At 45.7% G+C, this 18715-nt stretch overlaps 1 protein-coding gene across 4 annotated transcripts in view; it reads left to right on the forward strand.

Annotated features, from left to right (window-relative positions):
- The window catches only part of pik3cd (phosphatidylinositol-4,5-bisphosphate 3-kinase, catalytic subunit delta), a 241690-nt gene extending 230269 nt beyond the window's left edge, over positions 1-11421 (forward strand). For all 4 annotated transcript variants that reach the window (XM_072245380.1, XM_072245381.1, XM_072245382.1 and 1 more), the window contains 4 exons: positions 3229-3352; positions 6097-6242; positions 8379-8511; positions 10253-11421. In XM_072245380.1, coding sequence (XP_072101481.1) covers positions 3229-3352; positions 6097-6242; positions 8379-8511; positions 10253-10390 — 541 coding nt within the window. In that variant the 3' untranslated portion in view covers positions 10391-11421. The remainder of the gene's footprint in view (positions 1-3228; positions 3353-6096; positions 6243-8378; positions 8512-10252) is intronic.
- Positions 11422-18715: the final 7294 nt, after the last annotated feature.

Here is an 18715-nt window from a genome sequence, read left to right on the forward strand (position 1 = left end):
AGGGGTGGGGGGGGGGGACCCTTTTTAATTCAGAATGTTAGTGCCAGAAATGATTTAAAAAATGGAACTCGTGTTGATAAGTGTCAATGGATGATTAACGGTCAGTCTGAACTCGATTGGCCAAAAAGCCTGTTTCTTCATCATCCACCTCTACAATTCCTCAATCAGACGGTATTGAAAAGATCAAAGGAGATTACCATCAGTGGGTTCTGGCAGTTTTTATTTCCCTAGGATGATGAACGACCTCCTGTGCAAGTTCTCTCCTTTCTATTGAGCAGGTTAGGCCAGGTAGAGCACAAGTTGACATTGAATTTCCTGTTATAGCAGCTCTGGTTCCAACCTGGACTAGAGTCGAGGCCTACACTAATAAAACTCTTGTCAGCTGGACAAAAACTCAATAGCTTTCAGTGGGATCCCCTCCCCTCTTTCTTCTAAACTCCAGTAAGTACAGGCCCAGAGCCATCAAATGCTCCTCATGCAGTGAACATTTTGTTCCTGGGATTATTCTCATAAACCTCCTTTGGACCTTCTCCAATGCAAGCACATTCTTAGGTATGGGACCCAAAGCTGCCCCAGTAGTAGCTGGGTAATGGAGAAACTCCCCTGTCAGATTTCTTCTTCTCCAGTCTTTTATCTTTCCAACCTACCTGGCTTCACCTATCACCTTCCAGCTAGCCTCCTTCCCCTCCCCCCCCCCCCACATTTTTATTCGGGCATCTTCCCCCTTCCTTTCCCGACCTGCTGAGTTCCTCCTGCATCTTGCGTGTGTTCCTGTGAAAGGGAATGAGTTTCAAGGAAATGAGTGGTGGAATAGGATTGCCCTGAGAGCTAGTATAGAGCCAGTGGACAGAATAGCCCCTTTCTATGCTTTATGGAAAATACGGTATACCTCTGGACCCTCTCCAATGCCCAAAACTGCTCACAATACTCCAAATGTGGTCTGACCAATTACTTGCAGGAATTAAACATACAATTAGAACAACACGCAGCTTGTTCATTTGGAATGTTTGGAATTCTTGAAACTTTACTCCCAATTATTTTGTTAAACAAGATAAAAAAGACTTCGTTGTTTGCTTGTCACTGCGTTGAGCACAGTCTATCCGATGTGAAGGGAAGGTTTCTTGTACCTGCAGTCCCCTGACACTTGGCTGGAATTTCCTTCCTTCAGTGAGCGCCTCTCAGTTGAGAGTCACGGTGATGGTATCTAAGGCGTTTGTTGTTGGATGTCACATGCCTTGTACATAATTATGTGTGAGTCTTTGTGTTGCTGCTTTCCAGTGACACATTTGTGGTCATCTCACCACTGTTTCTGCTTTCTGCTTTTGCGCCGTGTGCCTCAGCAATGGTATTGAAGTGACGCCGAGCCTTCCCGTGGGAAATAACAGAGTCACAGAGCATTACAGCAGAGGCCCAGGCCCTTCGCCCCATCTAGTCAGTTCCAAACTGTTATTCTGCCTTGTCCAATCGACCTACACCTGCAGCCGAGCCCTCTGCACCCCTCCCATCTATGTACTCACTGCCCGTTAGGTCACTAGCTAAACATTTAGGGCAGCAGTGAAGATCCTTCATCTCTGTCTGTCCTTGGCCACTCAGATGTAGAAGGATTCTTCATTGCTGTTTCCATAACAGTTTTGTTTGACCAGTCGGGGTTGTCAGTCCTGAACTGAACTCCCGAAACTGGAGGACCGGTGGGCCACTCTTAGTCTGGCCTCTACCCTTTGACCTGTTTGGCATGGGTGACTCTACCAAGAGCCAAAGCATAAAGCCCTGACTGCACCCAGCAAGCTCTCCAGGTCACTGAGGCGCGCAATGCCTCCAAACCACGACAAGGTTGTAGTCCTCTTGGAGCCCCAACCACGTATCTATCCAAATTTATCTTCATGGTGCAGCTGAACTCGCATCTACCACCTTCCACTGGCAGCTCGTTCCCACTCTCATCACCCTCTGAGTGAAGAAGTTCACCCTCAGGTTCTCCTTAAATATTTCACCTTTCACCCTTAACCTGTGACCTCTAGTACTAGTCATGCCAATTTTCAGTGACAGTGAGCAGAGGTTCAAGCCTGCCAATACATAATGTCCTTTCCTCTCATTTATTTGTTTGTTTGATCAAAAGTAGAGTGGCGAGATTTGCAAAGAGAAGATTTGGAAACGCCAATCTACCAACTCACCCAAAAGATGCTCTAAAGGTTCTGTATTGGCTTCAAAGGACAGATGCACCGGTGTGATAGTTCAGCACAGGAGGAGACCATTCAGTCCATCTAGTCTATGCAAGCTGCTTCAAAGAATAATCTGGTTATCCCACTCCCCTGCTCCTTCTCCATTTCCTGCGCTAATTATTTTAATAACAGATGTTTAATCATCCCTCTCCTGTGGAGTCCTGTAACATCTCTCTGAAGCCTCCATATTCTTCCTATAATGAGGCGACCAGAACTGAACGCAATACTCCAAGTGTAGTCTAACCAGAGCAACAATACTACGTGTCTCTTGAGCTCAATCCCCTGACTGATGAAGGCCAGCAAACTTATGCCCTTTTAGCCACCCTATCAATTTGTGTGGCAAATTTCAGTGATCTATAATCCTGGACCCCAAGATCCCTCTGTTCCTCCACACTGCTAAGAACCCTGTCATTAACCCTGTACTCCTCCCTCATGTTCCAGCTTCCAAAGGGAATTACTTCACACCATTCCAGATTGAACTCACACTTCACACTTTTCCAGACCTGCCACTCCTCAGCCCAGCTCTTCATCCTGTCAAGCTCCAATTGTAACCTACGACAACTTTCTGCACTGTATATTGCACCACTAACCTTCATGTCATCTGCAAACTTACTAACCACCGTTCTACTTCCTCATCGGAGTCACTTATAAAAATCACAAAGAGCAAGGGTTCCGGAACAGATCCTTGCAGAACACTACTGGTCATGATCATGGAGCAGAATACACCCCATCTGCCACCCTCTTTCTCTGTGTAAAAGCTAATTCTGAATCCATACACCCAAGTTTCCTTGAACCCCAGGCCTCCTGACTTCCTGTATGAGCCTACCGTAATTGTCTATATCAGTGTCACGGTTTTGACCATCAGATACAGGTGCAGAATTGGGCTGTGTATTGAGGCTGCAACACGGGGAGCAACATTCAGCTGGAGACTCTGCTACGGGAAAGTGCCAGGTTAAGTGTTGTTTTGCCTTTGGTGATGTACAATAAAAGTTCCCCTCTTTGTCCTTTTCAGGGAGGCACTGGAACGAGCCATTGAAGAGTTCACCCTCTCGTGTGCCGGCTACTGTGTAGCTACCTACGTGCTTGGAATTGGCGACCGACACAGTGACAATATTATGATCAGGGAAAACGGACAGGTACAAAAGGGGGGTATTATAACCTGGATTCCGAGCTTTGAGAAGCATGCACGTCCTCGCAGGGATAGATGGATGAGTGTTGGAGTTGAGTGGGGGGTGGGGGGCAATGGTGAGGTAATCTCATTTCATCCCCTCTCATCTCATTCAAGGAGTCCCAGGCTTAATCCCCAGGAGCTCACAGGTTAACATCACTCAATCCAGCTAGGAAGGCCTCGATTGGCAGAGGAGGTGGTACTTCAATCTCCCCTTCAAGTTTACTGTCAGGTGCACAATTGCCTGTGTATGCACAAGTGCAATGAAAACCTTACTTGCAGCAGCATCACAGGTATTCAGCACAAGACACACACAACATCCACAAGGAAAATATCAATTCAACAAGAAAGAACACATACTGAATAAAAAAATGTCCATTGTAGTAGAAGTGATCAAAGCTACAGATAAGATTAGATTTATTTGTCACGTACATCAAAACATACAGTGAAATGCATTGTTTGCATCAAATCAAATCAGCGAGGATTGTGCTGGGAGCAGCCTGCAAGTGTCACCGTGCTTGCAGCACCGACATAGCATGCCCACAACTCATTAACCCTAACCCATGTATCTTTAGAAAGTGGGAGAAAATCAGAGCACCGAGAGGAAACCCACACAGTCATAGGGAGGATGTACAAATTTCTTACGGTCAGAAGCGGGAATCGAACCTCTAACCCTGGTGCTGTAAAGCATTACGCTAACTGCATTGCTCCCATGCCACTGTGGTGACGTGTTGCTCTCCTGACGTAGAGTTCAGGGTAGTGCAGGCAGGTTCCAGGACTGAATGGCTGAGGGGAAGTAGCTGTTCTTGAACCTGGTGGTTTTGAACCAATGGGAGTTGAGAGAAGATGCCATGGCCCAGATGGTAGGGACCTTTGATGACGGATGTTGCCTTCTTGAGGCAACGACTGCTGGAGATGCTTCCAACTCTTCAGGATTGTTGTCCCTGCACCCAGCATGTCAGCACCTCCCTAACATTCCAAGTGTCAGTTGACACACAGGCCTCCTAAGTTGGCAGGACAAGGGTTCAAACAGCCCCCACTCCAGGACATGTGTTGGCAATCCACCAAGCTGATCTTTAAAAGGCACGTGGACAATTACTTGGATGTATGAGGCTTAGAGCAGGGGTTCCAACCTGGGGGTCCACGGACCCCTCGGTAAATGGCGGGAGACCCTAATGCGTGGGAACCCCTGGTTTAAAAGAATATGGCCCTAATGTAGGCAAATAGAATTAGTGTAAATGGATTCTGAAAGTTTATTACCACAGAGATATGTCCTGAAGTTTGCCATTTTGCAGCAGCAGCCAGTGCAAAACACCAAAAATATACTATAAGTTACAATAATAAATGGATAAATAAAGTCATAGTAAATAAAAATAACTAAGATAGATATTACAATCAGCATGCATTGGGGCCAAAAGTCCTGTTTCTGTGCTACGACTATGTGTCACTAGCTCGCTGTGGGAATCAGTTTCCCCAAAAATGACTGTGCGGTTGCGTAAATGTGGCGAGTTCTCTTTGAAAATCGATGGCAAAGTGGCTTTGGATGTCGTGAGTCTGCTGCACATGTAAATGTTTATGCGCCTTATCTGCAGGGCAGGTGGCTTGGGGTGACATTAAAAATGTGGCCAGTTTAAAACTAGAAACCAGAAGTATCGAGTTCCTGTTAGCAAGGGGATATAGAGGGATTGGCTTCAGAGAAAGAAAACTAATCTACTTGAGGCTAAAATATTAGTGAGTTTGTATAGTTAGCAGAAGTGCTAGTTAGTGGGTTAATTCATCATTGTGTATTGTCCTGTGATTAGATTAGGTTTAAAGCAATGGAATGCTGGGTAACACACATAAAAGTTGCTGGTGAACGCAGCAGGCCGGGCAGCATCTCTAGGAAGAGGTACAGTCGACGTTTCGGGCCGAGACCCTTCGTCAGGACTAATGCTGCGCAGCGTGGCTCGGTGGGCTGGGAGGACCAATTCCACGCTGTACCTCAAAATAAATAAATAAACAAACAAACAAATAAAACATTCATGTTCATCAGAACAGAGAGGGTCCCGTATGAATAAACAAATTAGGGTTAGCTTTATTCGTCACATATATATCGAAACATACAGTGAAGTGCACCATCTGTATCCAATCAAATCAGCGAGCTGTGCTGGGGGCAGCCCGCAAGTGTCGCCACGCTTCTGGCGCCAACATAGCGTGCCCACAGCTTACAAAACCCCAAGCTGTACGTCTTTGGGATGTGGGAGGAAACCGGAGCACCCGGAGGAATCCCACGTACAAACCCCTGATGGTAGTGGTGAACACAACACTCTACAATACCAGTGACACGGGTTCAATTCCCCACTGCCTGTAAGGAGTTTGTACATTCTCCCCGTGACCACGTGGGTTTCCCCTGGGTGATCCGGTTTCCTCCCACAGTCCAAAGACGTACCGGTTAGTAGGTTAGTTGGTCATTGTAAATCGCCCCCTGATAAAGCTAGGGTTAAATAGGTGGGTTGCTGGGCAACGCGGATTGATGAATAAATAATAGTGGTGGGAATTGAACCGTGATCTACAGCCTGTGTCGTAAGGCTTTGCGCTAACCAGTACACCTCTGTACCACCCCAGGTGGAATTATGAGATAAATCCTCTTCATTTGCATCACCGATTTCTTGCTAAGTGATACTGTTTGACAACTTGTAAGTATCCTTCAATCTCTGTCCTTGTCTCACACAGCTCTTCCACATTGACTTCGGACACTTCCTGGGAAACTTTAAGAGCAAGTTTGGCATCAACAGGGAGCGGGTTCCTTTTATTTTAACGCACGACTTTGTCCACGTGATACAGCAAGGAAAAACCAACAATAGTGAGAAGTTTGAAAGGTAAGTTCAAAGTAAATCTATTATTAAAGTACATATATGTCACCATATACAACCCTGAGGCTCATTTTCTTGCCAGCTTTCACAGTAAATATAAAAAAAATAGAATCAGTGAAAAACCATACACAACAAAGATGAACAAACAACCAATGTGCAAAATACAACAAATTACGCAAATACAAAAAAAACCCAAAATAATAATAATAACTAAATTTGCAATAAATATCGAGAACTTGAGATGAAGAGTCCTTGAAAGTGAGCCCGTAGGTACTGCCTACTACTTGGAGTAATGTCAACCCAGAAAAAATGGACTGAGAGCATAAGGCTGCATACTTGAGTTCCTCCTCTAAGCTCCAGGGAAGGTGCGGGGGGTTGCATAATTGTCAGAAGTGCCATTATTCAGGTATGTGTGGGGTGAGAAAGTTGCCCAGAGAAGAACACCAAGAGGAGCAGGGAACACAAAGGGTTCTGTAGATGCCAGAAATCCAGAGCAACACACACAAAATGCTGGAGGAACTCAGTGGATCAGGCAGTGTCTATGGAGAGGAATAAAGAGTCAATATTTTGGGCTGAGACCCTTCAACAGGATTGGGAAGGAAGGGGGCAGGAGGCAGAATAAGGTACAGAGAGGGGAAGGAGTACAAGCTGGCAGGTGATAGGTGAAACCAGGTGTGGGGGAAGGTGGGTGAGAGAGGAGGGGAGGATGTAAGAAGCTGGGAGGTGATAGGTGGAAGAGGTAAAGGGCTGAAGAAGAAGGAATCTGATAGGAGAGTGGACCATGGGAGAAGGGGATGGAGGAGGGGCACCAGAGGAAGGTGATAGGCAGGTGAAGGAGGAGAAGAGAAGAGTTAAGAGGGGAGTCAGAATGAAAAATGGAAAAATAGGGAGAGAGGGGAGGAAAGTACCAGAAGTTAGAGAAATTGGTGTGCATGCCATCGAATTGGAGGCTACTCAGATGGAATATGAGGAGCGAGGCCTCATTGTGGCAGTAGAGGAGACCATGGACCAACATGTTGGAAAAGGAATGGGTATTGGAATTAAAATGGATGGACACCGGGAAGTCCTGTCTCTTGCGGACAGAGCGAAGGAACCTGTGAACTTCTTCAAAATTGAAGCACTTCCTCCGATCTCTCATCCTTGTGGGCTGTGGGACAAGGTTTACACAGAAGGTGTGAATCTGTTCCTCACTCTCAAAGGGAGTAGTAAAGATGCCCAACATCGCTGCATTTAGGAGAAAGCCAGGAAAATGCACAGGATTGGAAAACCATGTTGACAGGTGTGGGAGCTATGTTGAGATTTCATGTCTCCTGTGCCTTGGTAGCATGTAGTTGTGATTCTTGTAGCATAATAGTTAGGGGGCTGGACTGTAGGAGCCATGTATCTATTCTTTATCTGCTTTGTATTTTGTGTTGTGCATTTATTATGTTTACTATGGTAACTAGTCACAACAGTGGGAGCATAGTAAGAGCAGAGGGAATAAGTTACATATTCTTGCTTGGACTGGTGGAGGATATATCTTTTGCTGACCGCTGAATAATGCTTAGCTTACACGTGGGTGCACTTACGTTTCATGGCTTCAAGATTGTATGTTTGCTAATTGCTAATAAAGGATGAAATAAAAGATTCGACTTTTAGAGCAATCATTGGAGCTGGGGGTGCATCGTAGTAGTGCAACAACTCCGTAATGGTCACAGGCAGCGGCAATTGTCTTGTGTAGTTTTGCCACTACAATAGGATTAGGTGTATGAGACACGAGAGGGGCTGCCCATGGCATAAAACTCTTTCTGGGCTTTAGCCATGTCATACCAGGTGCACTGTGGTATCACTGTGGTAATGGTTAGTGCAATGATTTATTGCACCAGTTCAATTCCTGCCACTGCCTGTAAGGAGTTTGTACGTCCTCACCGTGACCGCATGGATTTCCTCTGGGTGATCCGGTTTCTTCCCACATTTCAAGAATGGACTCTCAAATGAAGCATGATCAGTTTAAAAATGCCCTCTGGAAAACACAACAATCATAAATATATGTGGGTGTGTACATGCCCTTCGGCTTTGGTGCGTGTTTTGTGTTTTTGTATCTGCACGATTTTGGAACTCAGATGGATTTTTCCTTTCTTTCTCTCCCTGTTCCTTGGAAAGGTTCCGGAAACATTGTGAAGAAGCCTACATGATTCTCCGAAAGCACTGCCCTCTCTTCATTAACCTCTTCGCACTGATGCAGGCTGCAGGACTTCCTGAGCTCAGCTGCGCCAAAGACATTCAGTATCTCAAGGTGAGGAAATGCATTGTGTCTGCTGTGGCTCTGACACACTGCCAGGGAGACAGCAGAAAATAAAACCGTGCACTGTCTAAGTCTCCGTCAAGGCAACAAAGGTTCTTCTGCTGTTTAGCGAAAAAACGCGGCCAATTTATACACAGTGAAATTCAGAGTCAGGTTTATTATCATTAGCATATGTTGTGAAATTTGTTGTTTTGTGGCAGCAGTACAGTGCAAGGTGTAACAATCGCTAAAGTTACGATAAATAATGCCAGGAAGGAATCGCGAACTACTGTTTGTGCACTGTTCATAAATCTGACTGCAGAGGAGAACAAGCTGTTCCTGAATCACTGGGTGTTGATATTTGGGCTCCTGTACCTCCTCCCTGATGCTGGGTATTGAGAAGAGGACATGTCCCCGATCAGAGCTTCACCACCTGGGGTCCATTTGCTTAATGGTATTGGTCCACAGCATAAAACAAGTTAGGGACCCCTGTCCTAGACGGTGAGGGTCCGTAATGGTGGATGCTACCCTGTTGAGGCATCACTTTTTGAAGATGTCCTCAATGCTGGGGAGGTTAATGCCCATGAAGGAGCTGGCTGAATTTACAACCCTCTGCAGCTTTTTCCGATCCTGTCCATACCAGATGGTGATGCAACCAATTAGAATGCTCTCCACAGTACTTAAGTAGAAATTTGTTAGTCTTTGGTGACATACCAAAATCTTCTCAAACTTTTAGTGAAATATAGCCGCTGGTGTGCCTTCTTCATAATTGCACGAATATGTTGGGTTCGGGATAGACGTTGACACCCAGGAACTTGAAAGTGCTCACCCTTTCCACCACTGACCCCTCAATGAGGACTGGTATGTGTTCTCTCACCAACTTCTTCCTGAAGTCCACGATCAGTTCCTTGGGCTTATGGACATTGAGTGCAAGTTTGCTGTTGCAACACCACTCAACTAGTTGATCTATCTCACTCCTGTACACACAACGTAAACCTCAGACAACAATGCCTCCCCCTTACACAGGGATTGCGTACACAATGTGGTAAAGAGGAGAGGCAGATAAAGTATAAAGTTCTAGCAAGCAATAGAGAGGAAGGCGGGACATTCTGGCAAGCAAATAGGCAAACTTCTCCAGTTGGCTGCTGCTTGTGCATTTACACTCAGAGACCACTTTATTAGGCACTTCCTATATCTAATAAAGTGGTCTCTGAGTGTATATTCACGGTCTTCTGCTGCTGCAGCCCATCCGCTTCACGGTTTGACATGTTGTTCATTCAGAGATGCTTTTCTGCACACCACTGTTATAAAGCGTGGTTATCTGAGTTATTGTCACCTTCCTGCCAGCTTGAACCAGTCTGGCCATTCTCCTCTGACCTCTGTCATTAACAAGTTGTCTTCACCCACAGAACTGTCTGTCACTGGATGCTTTTTGTTTTTCACACCATTCTCTGTAAGCTCTAGAGACTGTGTGCATGAAAAATCCCTGGAGATCAGCAGTTTGTGAAATACTCAAACCACCCCATCTGGGTCCGACAATCCTTCCATGGTCAAAGTCACTTAGATCACATTTCTTCCCCATTTTGACATCTCATCTGAGCAATAATTGAACCTCTTGACCATGTCTGCGTGCTTTTATACAATGAGCTGCTGCCACGTGATTGGCTGATTTGATATTTACATTAATGAGGAGGTGTACCTGATGAAGTGGCCACTGGGTGAATGTGACAGCGGTGTTTATTTTTACTTGCAGGATTCGCTTGCTTTGGGGAAGACGGAGGATGAGGCTCTGAGGCACTTCAAAATGAAGTTCGACGAGGCACTGCGAGAGAGCTGGAAGACCAAAGTGAACTGGATGGCTCACAATGTCGCCAAGGACAATCGGTCATAGCTGAGTCATTCAATCAGCCTCTTCTCATGAAAGCTCCAAGAGGCAAAGTAATTGGAAGCAATGTGTCAGAATACTACCAAGTCAATGAGTGATTGACAAACCAACCTGTGTATGAAGAATATAAAACATTTTTTCAACTTTTCTTTTGTGAACTTTGAAAGATGTTTACAAGTGCCCGCTCTGACTGCAGCCTTTCCTGGGTACGGACTTGGCACTGAATATCCGATGTAAATACCCGCTTTCAGAGGGGCCTTCACCAGTCTGTTGCACTCTGATACGACCGGTTACTGTCTCGGATTTCTCTCCCGTATTTTATCTCTTAAGCTGGCGCGGACAGCAGGTCCACGGCCACCAGACTAATCAGGGAAAGGTCACGTGGATGACTCTTGGTTCCTAGAACAACTCTCCATTTCTGGCAGAAGGCCGGTCAAAGAAATCCCGGAAGAGCAAAACGGTCGACGTCTTCCAATGTCTCGTCCCCAGCTCGGTGCTGTCTGTCCAAAGTGAGGTGGTCTGCTTCTGTGAAGCATCGCAACCAGGAATCATGTTACCACTGAGATAGATTCGTCTGAGGAGTTTCGTCCATTCCCAGCACAGCTAGGCCTGTATTCTGCTCCGGCCTTTGGTCTGCCTGGCCTCCGCACAGTGAATTGCGCCTCACAGCTTGGTGGTTCTACATCATGAGTACGAGGCCATTTTCCCAAGATAAACCTCTGTAGGCTGTCCCTGCTTCCTCAGTCAGTTCAATTATGGAAGAAACGAATCTTGTTTCAAGTTTTGTGTGATTGAAAATGGATCTGTAGGGTACTAATTTAAGGTGCTTTGATACTGATGGGTACGAAGTAATCAATACCTTTTCGTAATGAAGGTTGCCCAAGCCTCCACTCCTTCTGTCGTAGACGGCGAGGTTGGAAAGAACCAGTGTTGGGTGACAGCTTAATTTGTCTCTTTCCAAGCTGCCTTGTCAGTAACGTCAGGGTAACGGGACTTGGTGGGGGTAAATGGATTCTGATTCATGTGACAGTGTTGAGGGAGGGAGGGAGGGGAAGGAACACTGGTTGGGAATGGGGGGGGAGGGGATGGGGGACAGAAGCAATGGGTGATGGCTACATTCACCCAGTTTAAAACGTTGGGGCTCGTTGGATGAACTTCGCCGCGTCAGCGTGCAGTAGAGTCAGTCGAGTGTCCGGCAAGTGCTGGCGGGAAGCCAAGTCAAGATGGCTCGACCCGCTGACAAAGCCAGAACAACCTTGGAAATACCTGTCCCAAAACCCCTCACAAAGCAGAACTACGGGTGTGGATCAATCCCTCCAAGGCTCCATCTCACACCAAAGCAGCCTTGAGCTGACCACACTGAGAAACTTAGACGCAAAGCTAGTGAAACCGCACCTTGAAGTTAAATGTGCCTTTGTTTTGCTTCTTATGTAAACTTACTGTATGTAAATTGAGCTGTTTAATATTTGCATATTTAAAACAAAGTTGAATGTTTTTTTTTCTTTTTATCAGAGGTACATTTTGTGTAGAACCTCAGAGGAATATGTTTACAAATTAATATCCCAAGATGAGTGAAATGCTTTGTGAAAATTAACTTTGTGAGCAGCAGTGACAAAAGATGGACTTTTTGTTTGTTCTGATTTCATAAAAAAAATTAAACCTGGGTACATTTATAATGTTGCATGTGCAGGTTAGATCTGTGGCCAAGATGTTAGGTTAGTGTGAGTGTTTTGTGAATCGTTTAAGTAACTTTATGCTCGGGGGGTTGTGGCCGGAGTGGGAGGAGGGGGCAGGGGGAGGAGTTTACCAACCTGAAAGGGGGGGGGGAGGTTGCTGTGGCAGTTGCCCCACCTGTCAGTCTGAGCCTTACCCTGGCAAACTGCAGCCAAGCTTCAACACCAAGCTAGTTTGGAGGTTGTTCCAGAAGTTGAGGGGGGTTTGCTGGAGCTGGAGGGGGCAGGAGAAGGGCTGGTTGGACCCCAGTTAGAGATTCCACCTTCAACTTCATTGCCCAGTTTAGCAGCAGCGGTGCACATGAGTGAATATAGTCCCCATTCTTCCCCCTCCCCATGTCTACAGTTACTGATTTCCCAAATATAAGATGCTTTTTGTTAAAAACCAAGAGCTCTCTCTAAAATTATATCATTCTGTTCACATCCCTGTGTTTTAGGGTGTGTCTGGATGTGTGTTAGGGTACACGTATCTTTAATGGAGGGTATGTGCGCTACTGAAGCTGTGTGGAGTCAAGCGTTGGGGTGTCTCTGCTCAAGGATGTGTGTGTCTGTGTGGAGAGAGTGGTGTGTTAGGATGTCTGTGCACAGGGATGCATGCATCTTTGTGGAGTGAGTGGTGTGTTAAATTGTGTGTGTGTATTTGTGTGGAGTGAGTGGTGTGTTAAGTTGTGTGTGGAGTGGTGCGTTAAATTGTGTGTGTGTATTTGGAGTGGTGTGTTAAATTATGTGTGTGTAGTGGTGTGTTAGGATGTCTGTGCACAGGGATGTGTGTATCTTTGTGGAGTGAGTGGTGTGTTAAGTTGTGTGTGGAGTGGTGTGTTAAATTGTGTGTGTATATCTGTGTGGAGTGGTGTGTTAGGATGTCAGTGCACAGTGATGTAGTAAGGAGTGTGCACATGTGTATTTGTGTGTATGTAATGGTGTGTTAAATTGTGTGTGTGGTGGGCTATAGTTGGAATTTATGATACAAGAGGGTCTGGAGATGCTGAAATCCAGAGCAGTACCCAGAATGTGCTGCAGGAGCTCAGCAGGGTCAGGCAGCATCTTGAGATGGGAATAAACAGTCGACATTTTGGGTTGAGACCCTTCGTCAGGGTTTATGTGTTCAGATTATATGTGGATCTGAGTACTTCTGTGTGTGTGTGTGCGTGTGTGTGTGTGTTCAGAGGTGCTACCCACTATTTCTCACTCCACAATGGGGAGAGCAGATTCAGTCCCCTCCCAGTTCCAGCCCCACTCAGTCTCAAGCTGCCCATCCCAGCTCTAATGGAGGATGAGGTCCCTGGAGGGGAGAAAGTGAGATGAAGACCCACTTCACACTGCTCCTCGTACACGCACAAAGACTCGATCTGCCCCACCCACTTGTCAAATGATAATCAGAGAGAGAGGGACTGAGCACCTTCCGCCCCCTGTGCAGATACGTGTTGGAGCTGTAGCCAGCCAGTTTACAGACCAAGTCTGAGCCTGTGGTACTGCAGAAAGTCTGTGAATGAGAGTCTTCAGACCCATGCTCCCGTCTGAATCAGAACAGGTTGTTTCAATACACAAAACCCTTCTCTCCCCCAATTTCCACTACAAATAATATGAAGGGTGGAGGACAAAACCAAAGCTGCCTCAGCTTTGATGCAGGACTTGGCCACAGTGAACAGCAAACCCTGTGTGCTTCCTTATAAAGAGCTTGGCCTTTTGCTAAATACCTCCTCGAGGCTATCAGAGCATTCCGGACCTCAGTGGCAGATGCTCACTCACCTTTGCAACTTACAAGACCCTAAGACGTGGGCATGAGTCTGCTCCACCATTCCATTGTGGCTGATTTATTTTCCCCTCTCAATCCCATTCTCTGCACGACCTTTGACGTCCTGACTAATCAAGAACCCATCAACCTCCACTTTGAGTATCCCCAATGACATGTCCTCCACAGCTGTCTGTGACGATGAATTCCACAGATTCGCCACCCTCTGATTAAAGATTAAATTTAAAGATTTATTTAAGTTTTAAACTTATTCAGTGAACGTCAAAGTAGTTCCTTCCAAAGTTGAGTTCATTACAGGTAGGGGCCTGGAATTTTGGAAAGGCACCCAGGGGAACCTCTCCCCCCCCTCCCCCCACTTTCATTCACTGAGAAGCCAAAGGCTATAGAAACTGGAGTAACACACACAAAATGCTGGAGGAACTCAGCAGGTTCAGGCAGCATCTATGGAGGGAAATAAACAGCTTCATCAGGTCCAAAAATGTTGACCATTTCTTCGCCTCCATAGATACTGCCTGACCTGCTGAGTTCCCCCAGCAACTTGTTATGTGTTTCTCCAGATTTCCAGCATCTGAAGAATCTCTTGTGTTGTAGAAACTAGAAATACACAGCAAACCAGGCAGCAACTGTGGAGGGAGAGACACAGCTGGTGTTTTAGATTGATGGTAATTAATCCGTTCCATGTTTCTCTCTGAAGATACTGCCAGACCTGCTGGGTATATCCAGCACCTAGCTCAAATTTAAGTTACTAAGCCTGTTAAATCATTACTGTCGTTGTCATCAGAGTTTTAGTTGCAGTACTGAGTTCCATCTCTGGGGGAGACTAGATAGATGGGACACTCCCACCGGCTGCACAGGGACTCACTGACCTGATTTTACTGCAGCCAAACTCTCAGCTGGGGCCAGAGTCGCTTCTCAGCACGGCAAGGTTGGGCGCAGTGGCCCTGGAGACAGAGAAAGCTCTTGACATCCAGAGCTGTCTGTCTGTGCGCGGATTCTCTGTGCAACTGCGTGGGTTTCCCGTGGGCTGCTCCAGCTCCCCCCCCCCCCCAACGCCCCGAAGACGGGCAGGCTGTTGGGTCGCTTGGCTGCCGCAAGTTGCCCCCAAGTCTGGATGGAAAGCAGAAGAATCGTAGGTTGATGAGAGTATGTCGAAGGAAAGTGAGCAAGTGGGGGGATAGGATTCATTGGAGTGGTGATGGAGGCATGATGGCTTCCTGGGTACTGAGAAGTCCAAGGTAATGAGAGCGATCAGCAAAGTAACAGCTGAGAGCTGTCCAGAAGGTCTGTGCACTTGAGAAACACGGGAGGTGAATTTTCCCAGTGGAACACTGCAGAAAATTCTCTGGATTTCTTTCCCAGACCAAGAGTTTAAAAAAAACACAAAAAAGTAAACCACATAAAAGTTGCCAGTGAACGCGCAGACTAGGCAGCATCAGGACACGACGAAGGGTCTCGGCCCGAAACGTCGACTGTACCTCTTCCTATAGATGCCGCCTGGCCTGCTGCGTTCACCAGCAACTTTTATGTGTGTTGCTTGAAATTCCAGCATCTGCAGATTTCCTCGTGTTTGTGACAAAAAAGTAAGATCAAGTCTTGCCTTCTACAGCCCAGTTAACCTCGTTATTTCAGCTAGAAGGAGTGTTTCCAGACCACGGCCCCTTGTTAAAATAGCAGTCACTTGTTTAAAGGTGGCTCCCCTCCCCCACCTTCATCGAGCATGGTGCCCCGCACCCCTCAGGTTAAAATTGACGCCAGTGAGATGTTGGGACCTAAACTAACTTAACTCTGGCTGGTGTGGTTCTCACGAGGTGTACAGGGTTAAAAATCAGACCTGGCATTAATTGTAGCTTCCCTAATGGCTCTCTCAGTAGGACGAGGAGAGGAGCAAAGTCAACTATCCATATATCAATGTATAAGGTAAAACTTGGTAATCGCCCATTCCCTTAATGTAAATCCCGCTGAGTAACCACTAACTAGAGGCTCTGCCTGTCTGTACTGCTGATGAGTTAAATTGCCTTCAAATGAGGGTATTTGCACAGAATTTGCAGACTATTTTTTCAAAAGGTTAATAAAACAGAATACTTGATAAAGTCAGCCCTCGCTTCACATAACTTAATGCTTCAATAATTAAAAGGCCCATAACGGTATTACTAGAAGTTCCATTATATTTAAGAAAATACAATGTGTAATTTGCATAGTAAAGTGATGTGCAGCAGACAAGGCATAGGAGGTACCCGATGTGGTCTTGGCAGTGGTGCACAAGATCCATCATCATCATGTGTAGCTAATCTACAGACTGAAATCACTATAATCCTGTTTGGAAACTGTGCCTGAAGTCCCAGTAGATGCAATGAAATGCAGTCTGTAAACTCAAGACATGGACATTTGCAATAAGCCAGTGTGTTTGCATTGTTGGAAATAAAAATGTTGGAATAATCTGTTCTGTATTTATTTGAACGTAGATTAGCTTTATCTGTCACATCCAGTGAAACGTGATGCTTGCAGCCAACATAGCACGCCCACAGCTCACTAACCCTCACCCAAATGTCTTTGAAAGGTGGCAGGAAACCGGGGCACCTGGATGAAACCCACGTGGTCACGTGGAGAATGTACAGGCTTCTTACAGACGGCAGTGGGTATTGAATTCCAATCGCCGCTTATGTGAACTGCTACCGCGGGAATTGAACCCGTGTCAATGGTGCTGTAAACAGCATTGCGCTAACCGTGCTGCTGTAAATTGCCCCTAGTGTGCAGATAGGTTGGGAGAACCAGGAGCAGTCAATGCGAATGTGGCGATTTTTTGCAGGATTGATGAAAACGGTTTCTAGCGAACCTGGTCTGTTAAAGGGCCTGTTCTGTGCTTTGTGATTCTACACAACCCAAGTCAGTACCCTGATACAGCACAAGAGCTGATATTATGAAGAGAATTAGTAATAAAAATGTGCCTGACAGAATAGTCTGATTGGAAAATCATTGACTCTGAATCTTACCTACTTCACTCTCACTCTCAACTGATGCTGCCTGGCCTTCTCTTTCCAGCATTTTCCAATTTTATTTCAGACTTCCAGCATCTTCCATATTTTGTATCTCGCAGAAGTAGCACGATTTTCTTCACCTTTCGCCTGTCTCTGTCAGTTTGCACCTCAGGCCCAGTAACCAGTCTCCACCACCCTCTTCCAGCCGGCACCATCGTACCTTTCCTTTGGCCATTCTGTCTCCCTTGGTTTCCACCTGAGCACAGATGCTCTTAAAGCTGAGTAAATTTATTATCAAAGAACAGAATCAAGTTTATTATCACCGGCATGTGACCTGAAATTTGTTAATTCAGCAGCGGCAGTTTAATGCAATACATAATCTAGCAGAGAGAGAAATAATAATAATAATAAATAAAATAAACCATAATAAATCAATTACATATTGATTTATTACATAAAATACATCAACTACATATTGAATAGATTTTTTAAAGATGTGTAAAAACAGAAATACTGTATATTTAAAAAAAGTGAGGTACTGTCCAAGGGTTCAATGTCCATTTAGGAATTGGATGGCAGAGGGGAAGAAGCTGTTCCTGAATCGCTGAGTGTGTGCCTTCAGGCTTCTGTACCTCCAACCTGATGGTAACAGTGGGAAAAGGGCATGCCCTGGGTGCTGGAGGTCCTTAATAATGAATGCTGCCTTTCTGAGATATATATGTCACAATATCCAATCCTGAGATTCATTTTCTTGTGGGCATACTCAATAAATCCATTAAAGAATCTATGAAAGACCACACCAACTTGGGCATTCAAAGACAACAAACTGTGCAAATACAAAAGGAAAGAAAGAATAACAATAAATAAATAATAAAATTGAGAACATGAGATGAAGAGTCCTTGAAAGTGAGTCCATAGGTTGCGACAAAATTTCAATGATGAAGTTATCCCCTTTTGTTCAAGCACCTGATGATTGAGGGGTAATAACCGTTCCTGAATTTGGTGGTGTGAGTCCTGAGGCTCCTGTACCTTCTTCCTGACGGCAGCAGCGAGAAGAGAGCGTGGCCTGGGTGGTAGGGGTCCCTGATTATGGATGCTGCTTTTCTGTGACAACGCTTCATGTGTAGATGTGCTCAATGGTGGGGAGGTCTTTACCCATGACGGACTGGGCTGTATCCATCACTTTTTGTAGGATTTTCCAGTCAAGGGTATTGGTGTTTCCATACCAGGCTGTGATGCAGCCAGTCAATATACTCTCCACCACACATCTATAAAAGTCTGTCAAAGTTTTATATGTTATGCCAAATCTTCACAAACTCTTAAGGAAGTAGAGGCATTGCCGTGACTTCTTCGTAATTACACTCTCGTGCTGGGCCCACGACATCACCCAAAATGATAGCACCGAGGAATTAAAGTTGCTGACCCTCTCCACTTCTGATCCTTGAAAGAGGGCTGGCTCATGTACCTCTGGTTTCCTCCTCCTGAAATTTATAATCAATTCCTTGGTCTTGCTGACATTTAGTAAGACGTTGTTGTTGTGGCACCCCTCAGCCAGGTTTTGAAATTCCCTTCTATGTGCTGATTCATCACCACCTTTGATTTGGCTTACTACCCTGGAGTCATCAGCCAACATGGATGTGACATTGGAGCTGTGCTCAGCCACACAGTCATGAGTGTAAAGTGAGTAGAGCAGAGGGCTGAGCACACAGCTTTGTGGTGCACCTGTGCTGATGGAGATTGTGGCGGAGGTGTTGTTGGCAGTCTGAACTGACTGGGTTTTGCAAGTGAGGAAACCGAGGATCCGATTACACAAGGAATTTTTGAGGGCAGGATCTTGAAGCTTATTGATTAATTTTGAGGGAATACTGTA

Source organism: Mobula birostris, chromosome 27 (assembly GCF_030028105.1).
Source record: "Mobula birostris isolate sMobBir1 chromosome 27, sMobBir1.hap1, whole genome shotgun sequence".
NCBI classification, from domain to species: Eukaryota; Metazoa; Chordata; class Chondrichthyes; order Myliobatiformes; family Myliobatidae; genus Mobula; species Mobula birostris.